Source organism: Spizellomyces punctatus (genome assembly GCF_000182565.1).
Source record: "Spizellomyces punctatus DAOM BR117 chromosome Unknown supercont1.11, whole genome shotgun sequence".
In the NCBI taxonomy this organism is placed as follows: Eukaryota; Fungi; Chytridiomycota; class Chytridiomycetes; order Spizellomycetales; family Spizellomycetaceae; genus Spizellomyces; species Spizellomyces punctatus.
The window spans coordinates 999,225-1,008,920 of NW_015971547.1; the positions used below are offsets into that span (position 1 = coordinate 999,225).

A 9,696-nucleotide genomic window follows, 5' to 3' on the forward strand; every position below is an offset into this window, starting at 1 on the left:
ACCTTGTGCATGTATCTGTCACGTGTTGAGCAAGGCCATAATGACACCGAACCAGCTACGTTTCCCTTTTTCAATGAGCTATTGCACGATATGGACTGAGTGCATACAAATCTATTGTGATACATGGGACTTCATGCACTTGACCCTTTGTGTGTACAAAAGCTAATTCATTGATTTTCACATATGTGTCTAGATTTACAAAATGACAAGAAAAATGACAAGGCCGAAGCCGGGGAATTCTAAGAGAAAGAGACGTTCTAATCCACTATCTAGTGCTCAGAAAACAAAACTGGCAACCAAAGCAACCAATACGGCGCTAAATCCTCCAACGGAAGAATGCATGGCACTGGAGATGATTGGTATGTTGCCAGTCGGGTTCTGATCAGGGGTCGAGGTGTTGTTACCGATGGTAGGCTGCGTAATAACTTCTGCGTCCTCGGGGAGAGGAAGGGGTTTGTAGTCAGGCTTCTTATCAACAGTATCACCGTCTTCATTTGTAACAGGGCCGGCATTATAGGTAGGCAAACTACCCGCGTCTTCCTGGCATGTCAATCCAGAGTAACCCGGTTTGCACATGCACCCGTTAGGAGTGCAGACTCCGTTCTGGCCGCACCCACTGGGGCAAGAATTGGTTCCCAAGCCGTTTTCCTTTTGAACCTTGTCACCTTCTTTTTGTTCCGCAGGGTCGGCAGAGCACTTTTGAGCGTCAGTTTTGGCACGGCAATTGCCCAACATTTGTGCTTTGATGCCCTCTGAGAAGATGAAAGAACCTGTGCGAACAGCGTCCTTGACACAAGACATGATGTAGAAGGGGTGATCGACTTGAGACTCGCAGCCGGGAACGTTGAAGAGTTTTGTACAGTAATCAACAGCCTGATTATAGAATTGTTCAGGGCAGGTCGGGGGACGAGGGACCGTGGGAGTTTCGCCAGGCATGTAGATGGGCTCATTGTCGCCACCGTTGCTTGGTTGGGCCGGGGTGGCCGTGACCGTAGCGGTGGCAGTAACTGTCTGCGTAATAGGAGTGTATGTCGGAAGTGCGGTGATGGTTGTGTAGTACGTATCCGTAACCGTTGAGGTTGCTGTCGTGTAGGCAGTCGACGGAGCAGCTGTAACAGTGACCTCTTGAGTAATTTGTGTAGTTTGGTACACAACGCTACTGACGACAATGGTGGTAGCAGAAGCCGCAACGGTGGTGGAGGCAGAATCCCCAGCGGTGGTCGTGGCTGGCGCAGTGGTGGCAGGACCAGAGGACGAAGCAATTTCAGTAGCTGCCACCGTCGTGGTCGTGGCCGGAGCGGTTTCAACGGCCGTGGAGGTGATAGTGTTCGTAATAACCGTAGGAATTACAACAGTCGAAACTTGAGTGGCGACCGGCGGAATGGGTTGAGCAGTGCACGCATTACCACCATTGTAAACGGGAGGTTTTCCCTTATGCGCACAGTTGGCACCGCAGACGAAAATGTCATCTTCGGGAGGGACTTTCCAAGTGTCACCAAATACGCTGCCCTTCTTGGTCTTGGTGCCATCTGCACATACCAAATCCGTATCGTCACCGTCTTCGTAAACGTTACAGAGACCTCCGACTTGTTTGTAGTAAGGACCGCCGAGACGAACCGTCACATCAACATAGTTGAAAGTGTTGAAAACGTTGGAATTCAATTCAATCTGGGAGCCATCTTCGGCAATTTCGATAACGTAATGGCGCAAATCCGCTCCAGCCGTAATCTTCAGGCCTTGAATAGCAGCGGATGCTTGGCGGAGAATCATGGCCGCCTTATTGCCTTTCTGCTCGGTGGTGATGACAACTACTGCTTCACCATAGCGAATGGCGACTCCATTATTGCAGCCGACGCCTGGGCTGCAGTAAAATTGGGTTGTTTGGATAGTCAACATGTCATGTTTGACGAGGTAGTGAGTACCCTGAGAATGGTCTGTATAGATAGGTCCAAGAGTGTTAGATGTCAAGATTTGAAATCCCAGATAAAAGTGAACAACAACTTACAGTCATAGCGAATTCCACCAAAGGTCTTGTAGTGGGGATCGCCAACAGTCGTACAGGTAACTGCCTTTTTGTACTCTCTCTTGACTGGGTATTTGGCCTCTCCACCGTGGTATACGGATCCAGGTGCATTACACCGCCCGAGAAGGTTGTACGTAAGCTCGCCGATCTTTGTATACTGGTTGATGGGGAAGAGCGTGATGCCTTTCCAGGTATTCCAGTCGTTGGAATTGTATTCGGTCGTGCAGTTGCTTGATTTCATGCCAGGTGTGTCCCAGATGATGGTGGCCTTGTCCTTTGGGGGACTCTTGAGTCGGCATTTGAACTCTGTTGCAATCTTGACGTCGGCAATGGAGAGGAGTGGAGGATCAAACTCTAGGAAATCTGTAATGCTCTGTCCCAAGACCGAGGTCGACGCCCCAAGCAACAAGCTTGAAGCAAGGAGAATCTTTGATAGAAGAGGCATAACTGAGAGATCTATAGATCTATAAAATTGTAGGCAGGAGGTCTATAGGAATGGGGGACAAGGGGAAACCTCGACGGACAACCCTCTTTTAAGTTGGCAGAGGAGATGCCCTTGTCCTTTGCACTTCTCGTAAAGGACCACAGCCTCTTCTCTCTTTTTCCAACGACAACGGAAGGAAGGTCATGTCTTTCTTACTCTAATCTTTCTAGTGTCCAGTTGGAATAGTTCATTAAAAAAGCAAACCCTTTATTCCGTGGCGAAAGTTACGGCAAACTCTCTCTCCATGGCTGTATAGTTTTCCAAAGTTCGACCTAGATGTTCCTTTTGTCCAACAATATGAAATTAAAGAGAAATTTCTCTCCTTTGCCTTGCCCACCACCATTGCTGAATGCAAGTGGTTTTATTTCCTTTTATTTTGCAAAAAGCAACTTGAAGGCCACACTTTTATCTGCGGTGGAGTCTTTTTCCTCTTGTTCTTTTTAACAAACAATAACGAATAATGCCACACCCATGCAAAAAATGGCTATCCATTTTACGATAATCTCATTGGTGTTTGCTAGTGCTCATCGTTTTAAAAGCAAAAGCTGAACTTGGAAAAGAAAGCGGCAAACCTTGTCCACGTGATTTTGATGTCATCCCCCCTTTTGTCTCAGGTGCGGATCCTTGCGGTTCGTTAGGGATTAGGTAAGGGCACGCGCTCCTTAAACCCAGACGCTTGACAAGGTGTGTGTAGTCGGGTGTTTTTGTTTGACGTGCGAGAAACAAAAAAAAAAAAAAGGAAAAACAAGGTCTGCGAATAAGGGGCTCGCAAAACGACTGGGAAAGACAGCCATCATGACTTCCGGCCCCTCAGATAGCGACAATATGGACCTTCTTTGTGGAAAACTTGTTTTCAACCTCCTCGTGGTTGTTGTCGTTGTCTGCGCAACGAGTAGAGCACCATGTCTGAAGGATGTCGTCTTGTCGTGGCAGACCTGCCAATAGAAATTATCTGCCATATATTCTCGTTTCTTTCCTTCCATGAGCAAATACCAGGGTTAGCAAAAGTGTGTCGTACTTGGCGAGGTGCTCTACGGGACCTTCGTGTAAGATATCTCCACGTTTACAGCGGTTCTCTACTACCTTTTAACAAATGCTAATTTTTCATCTCCGGATATAGACATTGAGCTTGGAGGCCACAATTTCTGTTTTGGATTATACACTGCCTAGGATTCTATCAGGGTATCCCCGCCTCGAACGTCTCATCATTGAGCCGTCTCGTTACATTGACACCATCGATGCCGCCTACCTTCTGACAAAGGTAGCACAACAGTTTAGAGGACATTCCACGTTACGCTATCTCTTTTGCTCGAGCGATTGGATAGTACCTGGCGCAGTGGAGGGTTGTCCTCGATTAGAGGTCCTTATTGTACCAAGCTTGCGGGGAAAGGAAGAAGAAGAAGAGGAAGAACCGCAAGGGGTTAGTGGAATGGAAGAAGATGGTAGAGGATCCGGTATGGATACAATGGATGTGGAGTATCCAGATGATTTGCACGAAAGTGAACGAAGAATAGGAGGGAGGCATTGGGAAATTTGGCGAGGGTCGGGAATGAGAAGAAATTTGACATGGATCATGAAGCACAAACCTACTCTTACCCACATTGAGATGAACAAGCCGACTTTTTGGAATCGTATACCAAAGGTGGCTCCGGCTTCTCCATCGCCAATATTAAAACATCTGAAACTGTCGGATATTTGCTCATGGGCACTGGTCAACTTTCTTGATGTCCTTCGACAGTCTGGTCAACTAGAGCGACCTGGCCTACCGCACCTCACCACATTAACGTTGGATTTAGACTGGCTCATCGTCCCAACGAACGCGTACGAAGCTATTTCTCTTGGCTGCCCGAATTTGCAATCCCTTACCTTCATATACGCCAACTTGACACCGGCTGGCGTGGAAGCTATAGCCACTCATCTCCCTCGGTTAAAGTGTCTGGTGATGGACAAATGCGACATGTGGTTTTACCACGGCTGGATGTCTTTGGTACGGTACCTCTGTAGTAGAATGAAGGAACTGGAAAAAGTTGGCTTGGAAAAGTGTTCTTTCAGAGAGCTGCCGCTCACGATGCAAGTACGGTTCCCTGTATATAGTACGCGAGCAGGAACAATGGGATGGTGGACACATTCACTGCGGTCGCTGAAATTGTACGCAAATGATGAATATCGACCAAGTACAGCCGATCTCAAAGAGGTAGTGGAACGCTTTCCACAGCTGCAGGAGTTGAAACTGGAAGTCCCAGCGGAAACGTTTACAAAGGATGGAATCGCGGTGTGGGGTCCTGCTGCGGTCAACTTACACGGCTTGAAGAAACTAGTCCTGCGGAGTGGCAAGTACGAACCATACGGGACAGAGCCAGTTGCGGGTGATACTCCACTCCACTTGCCGAACCTTCAGACCCTGTCCATATGGTCATGCCCCATTTTCCCTTTCAACTTTATTCTACCGAATGCATCGAATCTTACCACTCTGAAGCTCAATTTTCTTCCCACAATCTTACCTGACACGACCTTTATCAGTCTTCCAAACCTTCGCTATCTTGCTGTCCGAGGGATAACGATACTTGCTCATCAAATATGTCTGTCGATCGTTAATGCCCTCACCGCGGACAGCCCCAAACTTGAAGTTTTGATAATGGAGGCACTCCATCGAGATTGCTCGAATCTCCCGTCCACATTTTTTCCCCGTCTTGTCGAAAAGTGCCCAAAACTCAAGGTGATACGGCTAGATCGCTTCATAACCCCAAGGTGCACTCTTACACTGCTGGCAAGTGCCACTATTTGGCCTGATCTCGTGTCTTTTCATGTTTGGGGCCAATCGGCTATTCATGGAGCCACATTGGAATGGGAGCAAACTTCACTCGGTCCGTTTTTGCAAACCCACCGATTGCTCCGATCCTTCCACGTCGGCTTGCATACTCTGGAAGTGCCGGGATTTGAACTAGAGGGTAGATGTATGGATGAGCACGGGTATGCCCGGAATGTTGTCTCGTATGCAACGTATGCAAGGTCTATCAAAGCACGTTGGTGGTGGTTAGAAGATGTTGTGGTTCATGGCCCTATTAAGCGACGAAGCGTCGCAGACTCGCTCCTGTAACAACGCAACAAGAAACAGTTTCATAGATAGTATATAGGTATTTGTAGATGAGGCTTGTGGAAATAAACTTTTGGTTATCTTGATCAGGAGGATGCACAGCCCAACAAAAGGACCCCATAGTTTTTAGCGCTAGTGGCTTAGTACGATGCGAGACAAAAGGGGAACGCGGGTTGTTTCAGCGGCAAGTTTCATTTGCGCAACCCCCAAGCCGCACAGCGCTTACGGCACCAATTTTACAAGACCTGAGCTTGCAAGCGACAAGTGTTCCCATTTCATTCTTACCTCGTCGCTCATTTGCCTGGCGCAAAAGAATGAGTGAGGGTGCGACCATGCGAGAGTTGGTTTCAACAACCGCTCGAGATGGAGATCCGTCAAGCCCACACCAGCGACAGTCCATAGCGTCGTACTATACGGACATGACATTTCCCACCCTAACTCAAGCTCTCCGAATTCGAACTAGTGCTCACTTTGAGGCAAGGGACTCGAACTGGAGCGGATCGCCTTCATTGATATCAGCTCCATCTGATTTTGTGTCGGAGCCCCGGAGCTCACTTGCGGCTTCCTTCACATACGATAAAGATGGCGAGCAGGCATATTTTATGTTAATGCAGCAACAGCAACAGCTACAGCAACAACAACCGGCAAACCCTATCAGCGGTCGTTTGACTGGATCTACACCAAGGCGATCTATCATCAAAACTGCCGCGAAGCAGAGGTCAAGGTCGCGGCCCATGTCCCGAGTATCGGAAGATGCTTCCGCGCTCAAAGGTAGTATTGGTGAACTAGAAATAAATACCGAGCTACATCCCACCAGCGATATAGAGGCGAAGCAATATATAGCGGGCGCTCCCCATTCAACCCGATATCGAGAAGCTCCTGGCAAGGAGAGCGGATCTGACAATAGCCAGCGCGACTCAGTTCTACCATCTGCTGAATCGCAGAAGATCCCTGCTCTGAACTACTATTCACTGCCCTCTCCAAAGTTTGTTTCGATGGTGAATCTTCCCGACGTAGCGCAACCTAAATATGCGGAAACGAGGTCATCGGCCTCGTTCGGAATGACACCAGTGAGCGCGCAAGATGGCGTAACCCCACCTATATCACCCCCAGATAGCGCATTACTGCCTACTCCGTCTGTGTCTATAAGTTCACCGTCTGTGACCAACGGAACCGTGACTAGTGCGAGCCAAAGCGATACAACCATAGATTCCAGAGGGAATATGATGCATTCTGTGATGCAGTCCTTGTTTCCATCGTCTCTTGGTGCAATCTCTCCTGTTTTCTCGGGTCATTTGTATAAACTGGGGCGAAACAAGCGATGGCAATGGCGGGTAAGCCATTTTTCGACAGTTCAGAAATTATGCTTCCGGCTGTTCTAACATATCCTTGTTGCAGCTCCTTCGCTTTGATGGTACCCTGTTGACATGCCTTGGCACTAGTAAAATAAAACTTCCCAGAAAAACAGCCGCCGTTTTGTCATCAACAACTAATACAACCTACATTCCTATCCCTAATGCTCAACCGATGCCTCTTCTCACAAGTGCTCTACTTGCGGACGAACATCATTCGCCGCTGACTACCAACGCTGGGTCGCCAGTGTCCAAATGGGTTCACCTTCCAAAATGGACGATCCACATTGGGAGTGTAACGCATATTTCTTTATTAAAGCGTACAAAGAATCGGCGAATGTACCAACCTGTCGACCTTCCCATAGATGGGGCCTCACCGAAGAGTACAACGGCAGGTGGTGATGGCAAGTCGGAGGCGGGCACACAACCGGAACGTACTACGCCTGCGTGGTTTGGAAACGCCAAGAAATGTTTTGTTATCCGAACTAATGACGGGAAGAACTATATCTTGCGGGCCAAGAAAAATGAAGATCTGGAGCGCTGGTTGTTTGTACTTGTGGCGATGTGGAGAGTAGTGCGTGCTGGCATTGCTGATGGTTCCACGCAACTCTCTCAAAGGCAATCGGTGTCGCTGGGTGGTGACATGTGGATGGATACTATCGGAAGAATTAGACGACATGTTTCCTTTGTACCGCCCCCGATTGAGCATTCTGTAGAATATCCACAAGGACGACGAAGATCCACTTCAGAACCTGCTCCAGTGGATATGCTAGCGATCATGTCATCATCTTCCTCTAAATCCGGGCGAATGTCGGTGGCAAGTAACAGGATATCCGTGGACCATGCAATGCGTCAGCGTCGGGAGTCTCAGCAGCGTCAAGCAGCTCCAAAAAGTGCCCCTATTCCGGAAGAGGGACCACTTTCTGCCAATGTCGTGGACGACGATAAATCTTGGATACATGATGTAGATCTCGTCACCAGTGGAGCGCAAATCACACCGATTGATGTTACATCGGATTCCGATCCGAAAGGCGACAGCGGTTCCTCAGTACGGCCAATAACCGTTTTTAGCGTCACGATCATGCAGCAGTTGGATGAACTTGCTCGTGATCTTCGCGGTGCCCAGCAGAGACAACTGGAGTTGTCCAAATTGGGGGTAAAGACCGGCATGGTTACGCTACCATGGTACCCTGAAAGAAAAGATTCGCTGCCTGAAGTCACTGGCGCTCCCAACGTAGTCACTCACGGACGACCTACGAACCGCAGAATGGAGGATCGGCGTGGAGAACGCAGGAGTCCTGTCAAGCAACATCAACCAATGCCGGCGCCAGGACAAGGGCGAGACAGAGTTTTAGAGCATTCTCGGGAGGACGAGAGGCCGATGGAGCAACCTCAGGAACGCGGGCATCCGTATGAAGAACAGCAGCCAGAAGCTCTTCAAGACATCACGTACCCGCCGCGTTTAGAATCTAAAAACTCACACTTTTTGCGGGGAGGAAAGGGTAAAAACAAGCTGGCACAGAAAGGCTCTTCTGACGACGACGTAGTTGCAACGCGTAGAGAAACCGTCGTAACTTACCATCCCGATGACGCAGCCAATACGCACCACGTAACGGTATCGGAGAACGGCAGCATCAAAGCCGACTCACCACCTGTAACTGCAACTAATATGCCAACTCAACCTATAAAACCTTCACGTCTCAAGACCCTGCAATCGACACCTACCATTACGTGGGCCCCACTCCCACCTTCCATCTCATCCGGCAACGCCGAAAAACGCGTCCCCCGTTCTTCAGCCTCCATCTCACAGGCTGTAGCAGACGCATGGCGATCATCCCTGGCCAGTCTCATCGAACATGACAAAGGCGTCCGAGTATCGGTGTCTGGGGAAGCTCCAGGTGAACTGAGCTTGGATCGCTGGATCGAAATGAGAAGGCGCCAAGTCGATTGGAGTCGAGTTGAGGTATCTACCGGCCAGGGAACCATCTAGATAGCTGCTATATTATTTCTAGAATTGTAGCAAGTAGCCACTGATCGAACATTTGCGTCATGTGTTATCTTTGAGTAGGTTTTATATAGATATTTTAATCTCTGTTGCAGATTAGACCTATGAGTGTAGATTATTCTAGATGGAATGTGTAAGTAATTTCTCTCTTCAGTATGTCTCTTTTTTCCCGAATCTCTTGTTAAGCTGTGTGTGCAGTAAGTATGACAGGCAAATGTCCGCGTCGGAGCTTATGTTATTGATAAGTACATCCTGACCTCTCGTACTGATAACAATCCGCATTGGTCCAGTGGTTAGGATTCCGCGCTCTCACCGCGGCGGCCGGGGTTCGATTCCCCGATGCGGAACTATGGGGTTTGCGTGACCGATATTTTTCCAGATGCCTCTAATCGGTGCTGACAGGCAATCTATGACATGACCATATTGATTTTGCTCCAAATCAAATCGAGCTGGACAAAGGACAGTAGATTTCTTTCTAACAGTATCTGATATATTCACATCAAGGAACAGACCGGAAAAATTATATGTACATGCAAGACAAATTTGGACTATCGCCTAGTCTCCAATAATATGTCTGCGCCTAATAGAAGGTTTGACGCAACAGCACAAGAGGGTTCACACCAACAACAGTCTACGCTCAAGATCCTCCTAGATTCAGCTCACTCACAACCCCTTCCATTAACGAGCTGTGGTCCGGATGTGAAAAGACGACATTCTGTCGTACGTGCTGCGAATCTT

General features: G+C 48.5%; 3 protein-coding genes and 1 non-coding gene across 4 annotated transcripts; 3 read left to right on the plus strand and 1 right to left on the minus strand.

Moving 5' to 3' along the window:
* Window positions 1-64: 64 nt before the first annotated feature.
* Window positions 65-2,758, minus strand: SPPG_06410 (uncharacterized protein). The gene is made up of 2 exons (XM_016754622.1): window positions 2,006-2,758; window positions 65-1,934 (listed from the first exon to the last, which is right to left on the minus strand). The coding sequence occupies exons 1-2, from the start codon at window positions 2,466-2,468 to the stop codon at window positions 277-279; spliced, it is 2,121 nt and encodes a 706-aa protein (XP_016606772.1). The 5' UTR covers window positions 2,469-2,758; the 3' UTR covers window positions 65-276.
* A 467-nt stretch (window positions 2,759-3,225) lies between these two features.
* SPPG_06411 (uncharacterized protein) lies at window positions 3,226-5,708 on the plus strand. Its single transcript, XM_016754623.1, has 2 exons — window positions 3,226-3,553; window positions 3,628-5,708. The coding sequence occupies exons 1-2, from the start codon at window positions 3,410-3,412 to the stop codon at window positions 5,602-5,604; spliced, it is 2,121 nt and encodes a 706-aa protein (XP_016606773.1). The 5' UTR covers window positions 3,226-3,409; the 3' UTR covers window positions 5,605-5,708.
* Window positions 5,709-5,882: 174 nt separating this feature from the next.
* Window positions 5,883-9,111, plus strand: SPPG_06412 (uncharacterized protein). Its single transcript, XM_016754624.1, has 2 exons — window positions 5,883-6,935; window positions 7,000-9,111. The coding sequence occupies exons 1-2, from the start codon at window positions 5,916-5,918 to the stop codon at window positions 8,941-8,943; spliced, it is 2,964 nt and encodes a 987-aa protein (XP_016606774.1). The 5' UTR covers window positions 5,883-5,915; the 3' UTR covers window positions 8,944-9,111.
* A 122-nt stretch (window positions 9,112-9,233) lies between these two features.
* Window positions 9,234-9,305, plus strand: SPPG_10146. Its single transcript has one exon. It is a non-coding gene; the product is annotated as a tRNA-Glu (tRNA).
* The last annotated feature ends 391 nt before the right edge of the window (window positions 9,306-9,696 follow it).

Coding starts and splice junctions, on each gene's coding strand:
- SPPG_06410 (XM_016754622.1), bottom strand. CDS start 2,468: ATGCCTCTTCTATCAAAGATTCTCCTTGCTTCAAGCTTGTTGCTTGGG. Junction 1,935..2,005: donor TGGTGGAATTCGCTATGACT/GTAAGTTGTTGT, acceptor CTATCTATACAG/ACCATTCTCAGGGTACTCAC.
- SPPG_06411 (XM_016754623.1), top strand. CDS start 3,410: ATGTCTGAAGGATGTCGTCTTGTCGTGGCAGACCTGCCAATAGAAATT. Junction 3,554..3,627: donor GTGCTCTACGGGACCTTCGT/GTAAGATATCTC, acceptor CTCCGGATATAG/ACATTGAGCTTGGAGGCCAC.
- SPPG_06412 (XM_016754624.1), top strand. CDS start 5,916: ATGAGTGAGGGTGCGACCATGCGAGAGTTGGTTTCAACAACCGCTCGA. Junction 6,936..6,999: donor ACAAGCGATGGCAATGGCGG/GTAAGCCATTTT, acceptor TCCTTGTTGCAG/CTCCTTCGCTTTGATGGTAC.